This window comes from Maylandia zebra, linkage group LG5 (assembly GCF_041146795.1).
Source record: "Maylandia zebra isolate NMK-2024a linkage group LG5, Mzebra_GT3a, whole genome shotgun sequence".
NCBI classification, from domain to species: domain Eukaryota; kingdom Metazoa; phylum Chordata; class Actinopteri; order Cichliformes; family Cichlidae; genus Maylandia; species Maylandia zebra.
Genome location: NC_135171.1, coordinates 13,888,782 through 13,904,486, shown reverse-complemented (window position 1 = coordinate 13,904,486; position 15,705 = coordinate 13,888,782). Strand labels below are relative to the sequence as shown.

At 40.3% G+C, this 15,705-nt stretch overlaps 1 protein-coding gene across 1 annotated transcript in view; it reads right to left on the bottom strand.

The window, feature by feature from the left end:
* The window catches only part of tafa4b (TAFA chemokine like family member 4b), a 37,725-nt gene that overhangs the window by 7,399 nt on the left and 14,621 nt on the right, over positions 1-15,705 (bottom strand). Inside the window, exon 4 of the mRNA XM_004545311.3 lies at positions 6,397-6,552. Coding sequence (XP_004545368.1) covers positions 6,397-6,552 — 156 coding nt within the window. The remainder of the gene's footprint in view (positions 1-6,396; positions 6,553-15,705) is intronic.

Below are 15,705 nucleotides of genomic sequence, written 5' to 3'. Positions count from 1 at the left end.
AAGGCATACATTTCATCACAGTTACTCGCAGTCGTTATAGAAGCTGCACTCAGAATGCCTTTTAAGTTCTCCTGCAAACTTTCAGCATGGGATCAGCTGAGGGCAAACGTCTAGACAGGGCTTTGTTTAAGGTGCAGGTGATTAGGCAACAGAAGGGACTGGAGCTACAGTATGTTATTCCCCTGGCTCTCATTGAGTCTCCTGGGTTGTCGAAATAAGGTCTGCGGATGCTTTATGCTACGAGGGTGCCTACAGCTTTTGCTCGCCTGCTACTGATCACAACATGTCAATCTAGCACACACCTGGTAAATGTCACTCAGCATTCTGCCAGCTGCAGCTTCACTTTTTTCATTTTTGTGTGTGCAAACAAGCATGTCAGCCGTACGAGCATTCATCCCAGCGCCGCCTCTGTTCATGCCTTCTCTGCCACTGCTTGCATTGATATTGTAATGTTTGTGACATCAAGTGGACAAAGTTGAAATTGCAGGTCTCCTTCTCCACTGCATGAAAGCAAAAAGATGTTTTGTTCACATCCCTGTGGCACAACGCTGCTCAGTTATTGTATGCAATGCCTTGATTCTTGCCAATTAGCACTTCAAGAATGCATGCTGTGCTCCAGCTTAGCAGGTGAATTAACAAGCGTTGACTGAAAAAAAAAAAACACCACCTCCATTCACCTCGATGCCAAAAATATAAACCTGATTTCTAACACTGCTTTCATTTCTGATTTTTACCAGGTCAACACAATCGAACTCTCAAAAGACAAAAAAACTGTTATGCATAATCTAAATCATTTCTCTTTCTTTTCCTCCTCAACCTCAGTAGCATATCCTGGGTCTACCCTAGGGCCTCCCTACAGTTAGACATGCCCAAAACACCTCACCAAGAGGCACTCAGGCAGCATGCTGGTCAGATGCCCAAACACCTAAACTGGCTGCTTTGAATGTAGCACCTCTACTCAGGGCCTACCCTCTAAGGGTGAGATATGGTAATGAATATAGTTTAGCTATATTATAGTACATTATTCATTATTCTCATGACCTTTACTTTTATGATGTACCACAGTAAAAAATGTACATTTTCATCCATACAGCCTTTTTTTGATGGATTGAGCCTTTTCCCACCTCATCCTCAGTTCATCAGTGGGCAAAAAATGTATCTGTCACATTGAATGCAAAAAAGTTACCAAGTTCAAAGGGACTTCCCTGACTCCTAACCTTTTCATCTAAAGTAACCAATTAGCCTCTGATATAACAAAACTAATTTAATGACTACCTATCCAATTGTGTAACTATGCTGTAGCCTGTTTGATGTTAGCCAGGACATCCTATCACACTGTGCGCACAGCATGTGTCTGTGGGAGTGTATCCCCATTAATACTTTACAAAGGCACTGCTTGAACTCACACGATGGAGCAGCTGAATATATACACTACAGCAGAGGAGGGTTTCTTTGTGTCTGTGTCTGGGTGCTTACACATTTATATGTGCGCACATGTCTGTTGAGCACTATAGATGTAATGTGGTTTTCATGTGTCCATCTATACAGTCCCAAATGTGCAGTAAGTGTAAGCTATAATGCACAATCAGAGCATTCCTGTGCCCTTGCTCTGAGGTCATCACTATTTAAAGGGAATATGATGCACCTCCATGTACTCAAACCCATACACACCCATAGGCAGTTTGGAGGTGGACCCACATATATGAATGCTTCCAGGCTTTGTAACAGTTCCACTCAGTGATCCTGAAGTGCAGAAGCAGTTGGAGAGCGGCATCCATCTCTTTCTACAATGATTTACTAACACACTTTATCTCCATTGCCCCAGCTCGCACATCCATGCCAGCACACCCAGGTATGTGGACAAAAAACAAGAAGAAGAAGCAAAAAAGTGAAAAACACATTGGTATAACTGTCAGACAAAGACTGCACGCGGTTTATGGTTATGCACATACACCAGAACAGATTGGCAAAATTTCAAAAGCATGACATTAAGGAGCAGATATTATTGTAAACAACAGCAGGTTGATGTGTGCTGAAACACTTAACTAAATTTCTTGGCCCAGCAATGAAACACAGTTTGGCTGTCACCATATCTATCACACAGCGAGCAAAATTCACTCAGCCACCGTTTTTATCAGGTCGCCGTGCTCTCTCTCGTTCCCCACCGCCAAACATACTTTAATGACAGTGACTGTGAAAAGATTTAAAGTCATTTTGTCTGGTACCCAAAAAAATCACCGTAAAAACATGCAGTTCACTTTATGAGCAACTTTCTGCTTTTGTACAGAAGTGTACTCCAGAGAAAGCAGATCAGATGGATGCCGGTGCTACTCTGATGATACAAGTGCAGAGGTTTGTTTATTTATTATGACATATTGTTAAAATTGCTGCTTACATCAATAAATTCACACTGTGTGATAGTGTTCACAATTGGGACCTTTACATCTAGTGAATCTGGTCAATCTTCAGGTTCAAGGTTCCTTTATTGGCACCTCTAGGCATATTTGTTTTGCAGTTAAAAGAGCAGACAACCCTTCTACCAGACATCAAACACAGACCCTGGACAATATTCACAAACACATGGTGAGAAAAATAAAAGAGAGAAAAGAGAGAGGGCTCCAGGCTTCACTACAACCCCAACTGCAAACCTTCAGACTAATAAATACAATTTTAAAAAAGGCCAAGAAGCTAAAAACAATATCATAATACATCACAAATTAAAAATCAATGGAACCGATATTACTTATTCAGATAAAGAATAGCAACATGGGACAAAGCTGTTTCTTTACAGCTTTGTCCTGCATTTAGGGACTGCTAACCTCGTCAAATAAGGGGTGGCCGTCAGCATTCACGATGGAACTGGTCATCCTCTGTAGCTGTCTGGTATAAAGAGGCTCTGGGCTAAGCTGCTGTTACTGTTCACAATTTGCAACAGTTTGTTCCTGTCCTTCAAAGATAGATTAGCGTACTGTGACACCAAGGAAAACATTTCCATAACATAACTCTGCTACTGCACTTCTTTTCTTGACATCGACCTGTGTTTTGTTTGTTTTTTAGGATATATAAATATAAAATATATGTGAGCCACTCAGAAGTGGACAGGGTGCATTTCTCCTACAGCGTTAGCCCGAAAAGAGCTTCACTGCTTGACTTCTATTTTTTTTCCGGTTAACAATTCTACCTCTGCAAACTCTTCACGCGCAGATTTAGACTTCTCCAAATGACCTTACTTTTTGCAGGACAAACCCTTTATTCTCACACGCCACCAGCGCTAATTCCAACAGAGAAGAAAAAGAAAAGAAGCCAATACAGAAGTGGGTTTCAGGGTTGTTGTGATGAATAGAGTTCACTTGAAAAAGCGTATCCCACCATGCAGTGCAGCAGCCCAGTAATGGGACCTCTCACCATTAACTCCTCTTTCAGCCAGCATCAATAATGTAACTCCATTTACACTATGGCTTTTCTACAAAGGCTACCTGCTGAGAGGGGGTTGTCTCTTTCCATCAGTGCTCCAGCCAAAAAAAGGGGAGAGAGAAGCACGCGTGGATGTGTGCGTGCACTGAGGTGTGTTTGTGTGCGTAAGAAAACCCTGGATGAGGTGAGATCTTTTGGAACTGTGAACTCAGAGGTCAAGCCTGACTCATGAGATAAGTGCTGCTGAGCACTGGATTTGGAAGTGAGAGGAGGTGAGACTCCGAGGTGAGATCTGAATAGAAAATTAGAAAGCCTCGTGACCGGTGTGACGGCAGAACCGCGCAGTCTGTGCGTGCGTGTGAGTCGAAAAAAGTGATTAAGACCATCAAAAAGAATCCATCACTAACTCTCAATCACACGCAGAGTGCATTAGGTTCTCACTCCTCCTTTTAGCAAACGAGACCACGTCTTTGAAGTAAACAAATAAAAGCAAGGAATCAGTGCAGTGCCTGCTCTGAAGGGTTAGCAAAGTTTCACGTGATTCCTTGTTTATCCTGGCTTTCATTACAAAGCCAATCATCTTTGCTATGGTTGCCTGGTTTTATCATTATCAAGCAATAGTTCCCATCTTGGAACTCATCAAAGAGGTTAAAAAACAAATCTACTTTTTTATTGGGTGAAAATGGTGCTGAAATGAACCAGCAGGTATGCTTGTTACTAAAGTTATTTCAATGGGGAAAGCACCGTCTACTGGTCACGCGCAGCAATAGCAACTCAGTGCCTGGAGGTTGGCACAGACTGGCAGTGTGTGCACAGCCCTGACTAGTAAAGGTGGAAAGCGTGGGGGCATTTGCAAAGTCAGATAAAACGAAGACTCAAATGAAAATGGGAAGTTGTATTAAAGCCGATTGTATGTAGCAATAGCACAGCTGTAGGATTGGGAACCACGTGTCAAAAATAATGTGCGTTTTAATAAGAAGTTGCTATTTGCCAAACTAAATGACTGTGAGTAGTTCTTGTTTGTGTGCTGCACTGTCTGTCAATAGACGTCAACAAACAGCGAGCCGGGGTGAATGAGATTTGTTTTGGCTCGTTTTTTACCCTTCTTGATAATTACCATATCATTCATTTACAGCATTAGAGTGATAATGGGGCTAATACGCTATTTTTCATGGAAAATAAACCAAACGCTGTGAAATCTGATCTAGTTCCAAATCTGAAACAGAAAAAAAAGAGACATCACTTCAAGTTTGCCCACAGATCTCACATCAAAGACTCTATTTGTGTAGATTCATTACTTATTTGTTTGCAAGTGCGGAATCAGCTTCCAGTCCCCTTCCCGAGGTGACGTTAACAGTATGAATTACCCTCATGCTTTGGAGAGGTAGTGTCTCCGCTCACGTATTAAACAACTGTGTATTTTCTTCTGGTAGGGGGCTAATACAGTGCGATTGGATGAGGTTGGCTGACACAGTGTGTGTGTGTCTGATCTCAGTGGAGCGTCTGCGGATGATAGGGGTCAGTGACACTGCTTGTTTCTTGCTGGGCAGCAGCTCTCGATGCGGACAAACGGGTGCAACAGAGGTCTATGAAAACGACCCTCAGCTTTCGTCTGTCCATCTTCGCTACTAGCCGCACACTCAGCATGTATAAACAGACACATTTGTGTATCTGAGCGAAAGTCTGTGGATGATTAATTAGCTTGATGATATTTTTGTTGTTGTCGTTTTTCAGAATCCAACATTTTTATTTAACTGTTGACTTGAAAATCATAACCAACATAAGGGTTTGATGTCATGCTTTTATTTGTTTATAAAAACGTTCCTCTCGCTAATCACCCAAATGTTCTGTCTGAACCCATAAAAACATGCAAAAAAAAAATACTTTCTCTATCACCATCTGTCAAATACTCGCGCGGCCTGACTGGATATGAAACGTTAAGCTGTCCCATATACCAGCATTCCTTTAAAACCGCAGCTTAATCATCCAATCTGATGTCATATTTTTGATTCTCCTTTCATATAGCATGGGGGAATTAGCAAGGCAAGGAGAAACATTACCGGCATTAGTGGCTTTAACTTTTCATGTTATCTCCTTGGGATGCAATGAACCCCAAACCGCTGGTGAAAGAGGACCGAGATATATCCAGGTTTACTTTAACACATTAAAAATCCTATTACTCAAGACCCACTTAAAGGTGCTTTACATTCATTTTCCAGTAAACATCCTATCTTAATTTAAGTAAAGACAGTGGTGTGAATTCACTCTCAATCTCACTCCTTCTATTATAGGGAAATAAACTGAAAATACATTTTCAATCCAGCAGCAGTGTGCCATTAAAAAAAAGTCATTTTCAGACAGAATCCAACCTGGCAGCAAATTTAAACTCATCTATTTACGTTTCTAATATCTCCAAAATGAATCTAGTAATGATTTGTTTTAGGTGAGAAGTTTCATGTAGAAACTTTAATGATGCAAGATAATTAAAACCATTTTTAGCCTTCGTGACCCCGCCGGATTCAGCAGCGTGTCAATTATTACAAAAACATGTTGTGCAGCGAAGCACTGTCCAAACCTGCAAAATCTTCATTTGGAATTCCAGTCACGCTCGCAAAGGTTTCCAACAGATACCAAAAAGATCTGGCAGAAATGGAGAGACTCTGCTGCAGTGTTGTGGGGGAGATGTCTGCAATATGATGCACAAAACACAGAAACCGAAAGCACACCCTACTTGTTTATGTGTTTCACAAAGCAACGATGCCCAACAAATTCAGGCCTGTGGGCTGTTAGAAGACGGGGCTGATTTTCAGCCCAAACATCCACTCAGGCTGTTGGTCGGTGATCAGCTCCACTAGAATCACTAATTCTACTTCATTTCAAGAGATTCTCACATCGGGATTTGTTTGGTATAAATGAGGAACCACTGGAAGAGACGCTTGGCCTGATATACACACTCACACTAACACTCACACGTAGTTTTACCTTCCACACAGGAGGGTCTGGCTCTGGTCGTGCCAGCGACCTGCCCCGGGAAACAGGAACACTTGACGGTTTGAGAGCGCTCCTCAATCTTATTCTTATTACAGCAGCGATGCACCGCCACCACCTCACATGTCCCCTGCTTCACTTGGTATGATGCTGTGAGAGAGAGAGAGAGAGAAAGAGAGAGAGAGAAGGAGGGGAAAAAAGGGTGGGGGGATTATTTGCTTGAAATTCATCGACTGTAAGGGAGATTTTGTTGGTGTTTTGGCATTTGTTGTTGAAAATAATCGAGTCGAAATTCAAACACATTTGCGCCGCAAATAACAATCAAATACGGGCCAGCTTTTCTGAGGATTAAACAGATCTGCTGAATAATTTACTTTTGTTTAAACTCCTCGATTTATTCCGGTCTCAGTCTTTGATTCATAAGTAAACACTTTTTAGTGATATTTTGCTTTTATTCTCAGCCCAGCGCCCTCATTAACTCTGTCACAGAGGCGACTCTTGTTCTCGTGATGGTGTGCATGGAGGGAAATTTAAAAAAAGCAAACAGCATATGAAAAAATAATCATTTCTTTTTGACTCCTTTCAGACAAGGCACTTGATCTAAGCAGAGACGTGTGCACTTTATTTAGTTAGAGGAAATCGCTGTCACGTTTGCATCCGCATTTTTGTTTTTATCATTCCATCTCCATGCACGTCTGTCTGTGTGTTTGGTTCCTTGCATTTGTGTGTGCTTCTTAAAGTCATGATATATGTGAGGATAATTGTTTTTACCTGACACCTCCAACAAACCAGCCACCTCTAATGTCTCTTATTAGCTTCTCACTTCCCAGCAGGCATTGGTCTGGTTAATTATAAGACTCTCCGGACAGCAAACGAACCTGAGGGGTTGTAGCGCAAACCCAAAGCTTTCTGCACAGTGGCAAAATGTGGTACTATGTGTGTGAGTGTTTCAGTATTTTTTGTTGAATTCCTTCTGAACATCTTGCCCCCTCACACATGATTTCTTTTCAGAGTCTTCAGGGACTAAAAGGTGACTGTATCTTCATTTTAGGAGTAAGCTCACGAGAGCAACCATTTATACTTTAACTTGATCTGTCACATGTACAAGGCAGCAAGGATGACTTGTAAATTATGTTACATAGTAATGCATAGAAGTGTGTAATGCGCACTGTCTGTGTTAATGTTACATTCCCCTCAGCACATGAATAAACCCATGAATCCCTTAGCAGAAAGGTTTTTGTGCCTACCTAAAGGAAAATGCGCCAACCAAAACTGTTGGGTACAATGTTTAGTGAATCTAAGCTTTGCTTATGGCTTCTGAATGGATTCCAGCTGCCTTATCTTCCCTCTCAAAGCTTGTTGTGCACTCTTGAGTGTCTCTGGCACCGTTTCCAGAGCACAGCAAACCCTGCTGGCGACATAACTACCTATAAGCCTCTTTACAGCCCTGGAAAAACCTTGGTTATACTGTACCATAAGCCCAGATTTCATTTATGTACGTGACTATACCCAGACTCCAAAACTTTTCATGGTAAGCTGAATGGGCTTTGCAGGCAGACACAAAAGTGTGCACAAGCACACACACTCATACAGCGCACACACTCAGCAGAGGGTTCCATTTCTGCAGGCCATGGCCCCTCTCATCCTTTCTGATTTAAAGTTTGTTTGTTCTCTTCTCCAGAGAGCCCCATCAATGATCCCTGGCTCTCCGAGGGCGCCCCTCCGCTATCATCCCTCCACTTTCATTTCCCTCACTCCTCTGTCTCGGGCTCTCCTGAGGCTGGAGCAGCTGCCGGATTACACCCGTGCACACTGCACATGCACTCACTGACACACGCAAACATATATATAGGCTCTGTGTAATGATAAAAATCAAGAAAAGATCAAACTCAGCACAAGTCAAATGGACAAGAACTACACATTAAGTCATAGTTACAACAGCAATAATCACAACTGAAGCTCAAAGTAACAGCGTAAAAATAAGAAAATCTAATTCAAGCACAATTTTATAGCCTGTACAAAATAAATAAGAAATTATTCTGCTGCTGTTGCAGAACTGGAACTGAGTAAGACTGCTCAATCTGCTGGCCTTATCTCAGGAAAAAGGCAGCTTGTTAGCACGAGAGAGGAAAGAGAGGAAGAGAGTCAAGCAGGAGGAGGGAAAGCAGTGTCACAGGCAGCAGAGAGAACAAAGAGCAGCTCGCCTTCCGCTGGCATAATGAGGTCAGGAGGTACACTGGCCTTCTCTCTTTATTGCCTATATCAGGACTGGGCAGAAGATGTTTACGTTTGAAAACTTTAAAGCTTTGAGGGTATGTTTGAGCAGTGGATGATAAACCCTTCCCAGCTTCATTTATGCACATTCTTTTTGTCTGTCCGTGGCACGTACCCTAATTAAAATCTCAACGAAGTATAAATGGATGCAAATGAGGCAAATTCAGGCTGATGTAAGGTATGAGAACAGCCCACATCCTTCTCTTAATGTGATTTCCATTATTTAAGGAAGACAGGAGACAGAAAGCCTCTGCTGGGTTTTCTTAAAGTATACATATGCAGCTTAATGAAGAAGAAGAAGAAAAAGAGACCAAGGTGCTCTTCAAGTAAATGCTTTAAGAGGCTTTCTTTCATAGACAGTTTAAAGGACACTCTAAACAACTTCAGAGTATTTTAGATGTTGCCACTGTCGCGTTCATCGAGGAGCAACACAACACACTGCATACCGAAACATATTTTTGCTTAGACTGCCTGTGGTTTGTTGATGTGAAACATTATGTGGCTAAAATGTAACAATAAAAAGATAAAAATAAAAAAATAAAATACAGTTTTTATATAATGGTGAAGGGATTTGCTTCAGTAGGAGCAAAAACTGTCCAGTGTTTAGGTGTAAAATAGCCTTTAAATATAATAAACTAATTTCAATCACACCACCACACAGTACTGACCCACACATATGGTTCTTACACACACACTGGACTTTCTGGACTTTGGTTTTGCACAACACTGGTCACTATATTCTTCATTTCCGGTTAATACTTGTACAGCTGCTGTTATTGTGTATATATTTACTTATATTTAGATTTCTTCATACATTCTTATATAGTTCTATATTGTGTATTGTGTATTTTGTTGTACAGTTATTTTATTTTCAACTTTAATTTATATATTTATCTTTATCTTATTCTTCCCAGTTAAATTTACCCTTCATTCTAATTTGTGTTGTACAGTTATTTCATTTTTAACCTTAATTTATATTTTATTCCTTCCTAGTTAAATTTACCCTTTTTAATTTTTCATATTTATTTCCTATCTTATTCATAGCCTTTTCCTTTTTTGTTTTCTTTAGGTCACGAGCAGTTGTCCAAGCATTTCACTACATATCGTACTGTGTATGACTGTGTACGTGACAAATAAAATTTGAATTTGAATTTGAATTTGAATTTTTGAATTCTGGAAAATATTATACAAGATGAGCTGATTCACTGATAAGTTTGTAAGCATGTATGGTAGCCGGCAGTTAGATCTGGCTGTGGTTCTACCATTCAGCATAAAAATGCTTCAGTCAGTAAAAGGTTTGGGAGCCATACAGCAGGCAAGTAGTACAATCCACTAATCAGAAAGCAGTTCAATCCCTGGCTCCTGCAGTCTGTATGTGAAGTGCTCTAGGTCACGACACTGAACTTTAGCACCTCTAATGAATCAATAAGTGGGGGTCGTAGGAAAAGGTTCTATCAAAAAAATCTTTTTTAAAAGGATGCGTCCTTTTGGTGCTCTGAGTGGTCAATAGGACTAGAAAAGTGCTATATAAATCCATCACAACTGTGCTGGAGGAATCAACTCAACATCGCCCACTCTTGTTGCCCAGAAACAAGAAAGTAAAGCTTTTATTTGGTATCATTGCAAACACTCTCATTCTCACTCTCTCATAGTGTAATGTTAATCATACAGTGTTCCTATATAGTCTTTGTGGGGAGTAATATAACTAAATGAGGACAGAGCATTTCACTTGGAGTGTTTATGTGCATGTGTGTGCACAGTAAGTGTGATAGTGTGGTTTAACGTGTTGATTTGGATTCAGTTTGGTGGGATTTGGGTAAAATAAAACATTTGCTTTTTATAGACACGAATGCAATTTTCATGCACAATGGGTCTAATCCAACCAGCGGACTGCAGGAACGTGTCAAAAGAAGCGCAGTTCAACCAGAAAACAACAGGCTTGCAACCCTAGTGACAGTGAGTTTATGAGCATATGCACACACAGTCTCTGGGTCTGAAAGGTGAGGCAGGTGCTGGTGCTTTAATCAGAATCAGAATACTTTATCAATCCCACAAGATATTACGTGATCATAGTTGCTCCAAGACAGTAATAACAGTAACAAAGTAAACAAAATTAAATAATACAACATATTAGAAAGCTGCAAAATAGTCAGTTTGGGCTACTTCACTGCTGGCAAATACTGACTGTGTATAAATGATGTCAACCGCCAAAATTCTAGACTTTGCATTTTGAAGGTACAATGTTAATATGGTTAACATGTTAGCTTCAAAATGCAGTGTTAATTTTGTTGACTAATAATTTTCTCCATAGTTTTCATCAATGACCTCTTTTCCTGACGAAAACAAGACGATACCGAAGCAAAAAACTAATAACTAAACTACTAGACAATATCCAATCAGAACTAATTAAGTTGTGTAAAAAGGCGGGACAAGTTTGGAAGTGAGTCAGTCAGAATTAATCTCCTTGTGCAATAAGATTAGATGCGCACACTTTGATCTCCACAGTGGGAGTTCCAATGCTCCCTGTTTCTCATAGAAACGTGACAAAATGTCAGCGATTGGGACGAAAGAAGAGTAGACACATGGACAGATTTAACATTTGATGTCAAGGAAAATATGTATAGCATACTTCAGATTTACTCCACTGTATTGCATGATATTTAGGATTTGCCTCAATAATGACTAAAACTATAGATGAAAATTTGCTGTCAAAATCAACACTGATTTTGTGTTAACCATATTTAGATCAGAGGGTGAAGTGAGAAGTTATCAAACTGCACAGATTCATGTATCTGCTAATTAGCATTTTAGTTATCTTTAGTTATCTTAATTAGCGTTAAGTAACAAACTAATAAAATACTAGAATTTGACGCACCAAGACTGAAGCACAAATTTTTTGGATGGTTTGGCAGATACTTCCAAAATGCCCCAGATGGTACGAAACATGATGAAGAGGATCAGAATAGTAAGTGGGATTAGTGAAGCCTAAACAGGCTTGTGTTGGCACACCTGTCAGTCGAAATCTGCATTTGAGTCATCTGAGCACAGTGAGTATGCTCAAAACCAGTGTTTAGTTTTCTGCTTCTGAACGCTATCAATTTGAGCCCTTTAACATGGTACTCTATGGGGATTGACATGCTCTCGGAGCAGACCTCAAGTGGCCAGTTTAGGAACTGCATTTTTTAGTACTTCTGCAGTAGTTTTGTTTTCGCTACGGTGGCTCTGAGAGGCCAGACGGACTGCAACTTAAGAAAACACCAGCAATAAGAAAAAAGCTGCAAAAGTGCTCAAAACACAACGGAAATAGGAAAAACGGAAATAGGAAAAAACTGATTTCCAAAAGCACAAGGGAAGTGTTTCTGCGGAGACTATAACCCGACGGACCAGTTGCAGGAACCAAAATATGCTAGGAATTGCACTGGGAGACACTTAAAAGAAGTGGAGGATCTATCGGTTTTGTCAGGAAAGAAAGGATGAGAGGGAAGTGTGTTAGCCTAACTATTAACCTGAAAATCCGCCATCAGTATTACATGAATCATGAGATTAAAACACACTTACCTGGCATATTTTGGTTCCTGCAACTGGTCCGTCGGGTTATTGTCTCCCCAGAAACACTTCCCTTGTGCTTTTGGAAATCTGTTTTTCCTAATTCTGTTTTCGTTTTTCCTATTTCTGTTCTTGTTTTTCCTATTTCCGTTGTGTATTGTGTTTTTTTGCAGTGTTTTTCTTATTGCTGGTGTTTTCTTAAATTGCAGTCCATTTGGCCTCATAGGGCCACTGTAGTTTTCTCACTCTGGAGAATGCAGCACAATACCATGAAAAAAATGACCCTAATGTGATATATGATACAGTTCCCATATACATTTATGTTGTCTGCTTATGATACTATTAAAAGTGAAATAGCTTTTAAAGAATTGCATATTTTAGGGAATAGGTGGCAATTTGGCTTCCCATTAGGGGCGAGACCTAATGCCATATTTAAATTTTATTTAAAATGTAGCTCACATTTGGTCATTTCATGTACAGTTTCATCCACACAATGCTTCCAACGTGTCACCAAAATCTTATTACAATATTTAATCTGGTTAGTATGGAAGTCCGTTTCCGCCACTAAAAAAAAAAAAACAGATCCATAACTCAAAATTTCGAGTTATTTTCTCAAAATTCCGAGTTATTTTCTCAAAATTTCGACATATTAACTCAAAATTTCGATTTATTAACTCAAAATTTCGATTTATTAACTCAAAATTTTGAGAAAAGTAACTCGAAATTTCGAGTTAGCGCTGCCAATCAGTAATCTACGTGAATGACGTCATTTCCTTGTTACCCGGAAGCTGAAGCCCTCAGCTACAAATGCTACAGCTAAGCTACATCCAGTCGTGAATGCACAGGTTGCTGAGTGTTTTCAGCCTGGCTACACAAATGATGAAATCCCTGTGTTATTAGCTGAATCACATGGTGTTACTATCAGCAAACGTACTCGCGAAAGCGCCAATTTGTTGGGATCCGTTTTTGAGTGCGCGTTCCTCTGCGCCATATGCTTCCGGGTAACAAGAAAGCGACCTCATTCACGTATATTTTTGATTGGCAGAGCTAACTCGAAATTTCGAGAAAATAACTCGAAATTTAGAGTTATGGATACTAGCTTTTTTGTTTTTATTTAGTGGCGGAAACGGGCTTCCATAGGTTAGAGTTCAACAAAAAGTCTCCCGTAAAGCCTGTTTTCACAAGGCTGAATCTGACAGCCACTCGTAGTGCGAGCTATTCAGTGAAACCAAATATAGTGCATCCTGATGTAAAAAGTAAAGTAAAATAATGAAACTTTAATTGTTTGATTCTTCTTTCATATATAAAAACCAAGTCTGTTTCACAGGACTCAAAGCGACAGTACAACAGTTGTGTAGGAAATCATGTAGTTCACCTGCACCCTACAGTCGAGCCTGCTGCTGTGAAACTAACTGCACAAAAAAAACTTATCATGCTTTTAGAGCTTCATCACTTCATTTCTGTTCCCTTTGTTCCTCACCTATTGTTCCATATCACCGGTGGCATGTGGATATGTGCACAAATGTGTTTCTCTGCCTTCATTATCATCAAATTCTTTTGGTGCTGTCCTGTGTTGCCCAACTTGTTAGCTTGCATTTGCATGCTTTGAGTTTTACCACTAAAAGGAACATTTTCAGAGGATAATTTGAGAAGAAACAAAATAAAGTTGAACCAGAAAAAGGAGTCTGATCATCAGAACAGTATCAGTAAGAGTATTAACAACTGAAGCTCAACTGTGAGCCCTCAGAGTTGAGCCCTTTACCTTCCCATTCAGCCTCTGCTTCTCACCCTTTATCTGCTGGTGAGCAGCCAGCTTCCAGCTATATACATACAATAACAGTGTATCTAATGTCATAGTGCTGCCTTTAAATCATTCTGTTATGGCCATCTTGGTTAAATAGAGCCTGAGATGAAAAGACTTGGCAAGGCTAAATGCTTCTATTCCTGCGAAAGGGAGAGAGCCGGGCGGCCAGCAAACGGAGCTCCCTTGAACTGATGGGTTAGCGAGGCGATTGATGTATTCTGACAGACACCGGCAAGCAGCAGCACTGTACAATTTATCAAAAAAAAAAAAACTGTGTCTATCCCTTGTCAATACCTGACAAGCATGCACATTGCTATAAAAGGCCAGGTATCTAGCAAATCTGTCAGAGGCAGCAATGCCAGTTTAGCAAAGACATACTGACTATCTCTGGTAGAGCGCACAGGTCAAGTTTTAAGTTTCAACAGAGCAAGCTCACAAGACCAGGTCTCATAACTTCTCCTTTACAAAATATACTCAAAAATTATATTTTTTTAAATTTCCATATCTTCCTATTTTCTGCTTTTTGAGCCCACTCTTTAACCTTCTTTGCTCCATCTCCTCTCTACTCCAGGCCTGCACCACCCATCAATCCTGACAGGATCAATGTCTCACAAGTCCACACCAGGCCCAACACAGATTTATGTTAAATATCACAACAGGTGCTTCTGTGGAACAAAAGTATCCCCAATGAATCCTACTCCCTTGACCTTGCCTGGTATGTTTTTTGAGGAGTCATCTTAGAAACAGCCTAAAGGGGAGGCAAAAACAGGCAGTATTCTCAAAGAGATGGACATGCAGATGTGGCGTAATGTTTGTTTAAGTCTAACAGAGACCGTTTAAAGCTAAAAGGAGGCTCCTGGCATGAACAGGGTGGGCAAAGAAGAGCCATCAACATGCTATAAATTGATTTATGATGGGTTGCCAGATTAGTAACTGTTCCACAAGAACAAAATGTGTGGTTTGCCAACCACCCTCTAATCTCTGTAAACAGATATCTGCATATCAGGCAATAGCTGATGGGTTCCCAGATTAAGTGTGCTATAACAAGCTGTGATAAGAGTGTATGGAAATATATCAGTTCTGCAAGGCAGTGATTGAATTTAATCTCAAATAATCTAATTTCAAGCATTCAACCGAGAAAAGAAAAGAGAATTTCAGATATTTTTGCGAAGCACTGCTGTATGAGCGCAGACAATGACTTTACCATTGAGAAAGGCTGATGTTTCAACAGTACATGACACTGGTATGTCTTGGATCACATTTACTGCTCCTGTAATGCAGCTTATGAATTTCTCTATTTGCCTTTTTAAAAAAAGAAAGAAAAAGAAAAAATGGTGTGTGTCCAAAGGAATAGCATTAAAAAATGGAGCTGTGTTCAAGTATGTGTTGCTACACAGCTTTGTTCTGCTCATGAGGGGGCAAACTGAGAAATGAGCTGTGAAGGCAAGACTTATGCTAGATGATCTTTCTCATGTGCTGAGTGTGTCTTGCAGGTGTGCAAAGAAGACGGCTACTAACCGCGCCAAATGAATCATCTGCACGTTGTGCTGTTAACCTGAGCTACAGAGATTATGTTCTTCCTTTCCTCTAAAAACTCTTAGTCGTGTTATGTCTGCTTGATTGAAAAAATACCGATTGCCCGAGAGCCAACACTGGCTATTTTTTGACCTATAGAGCCA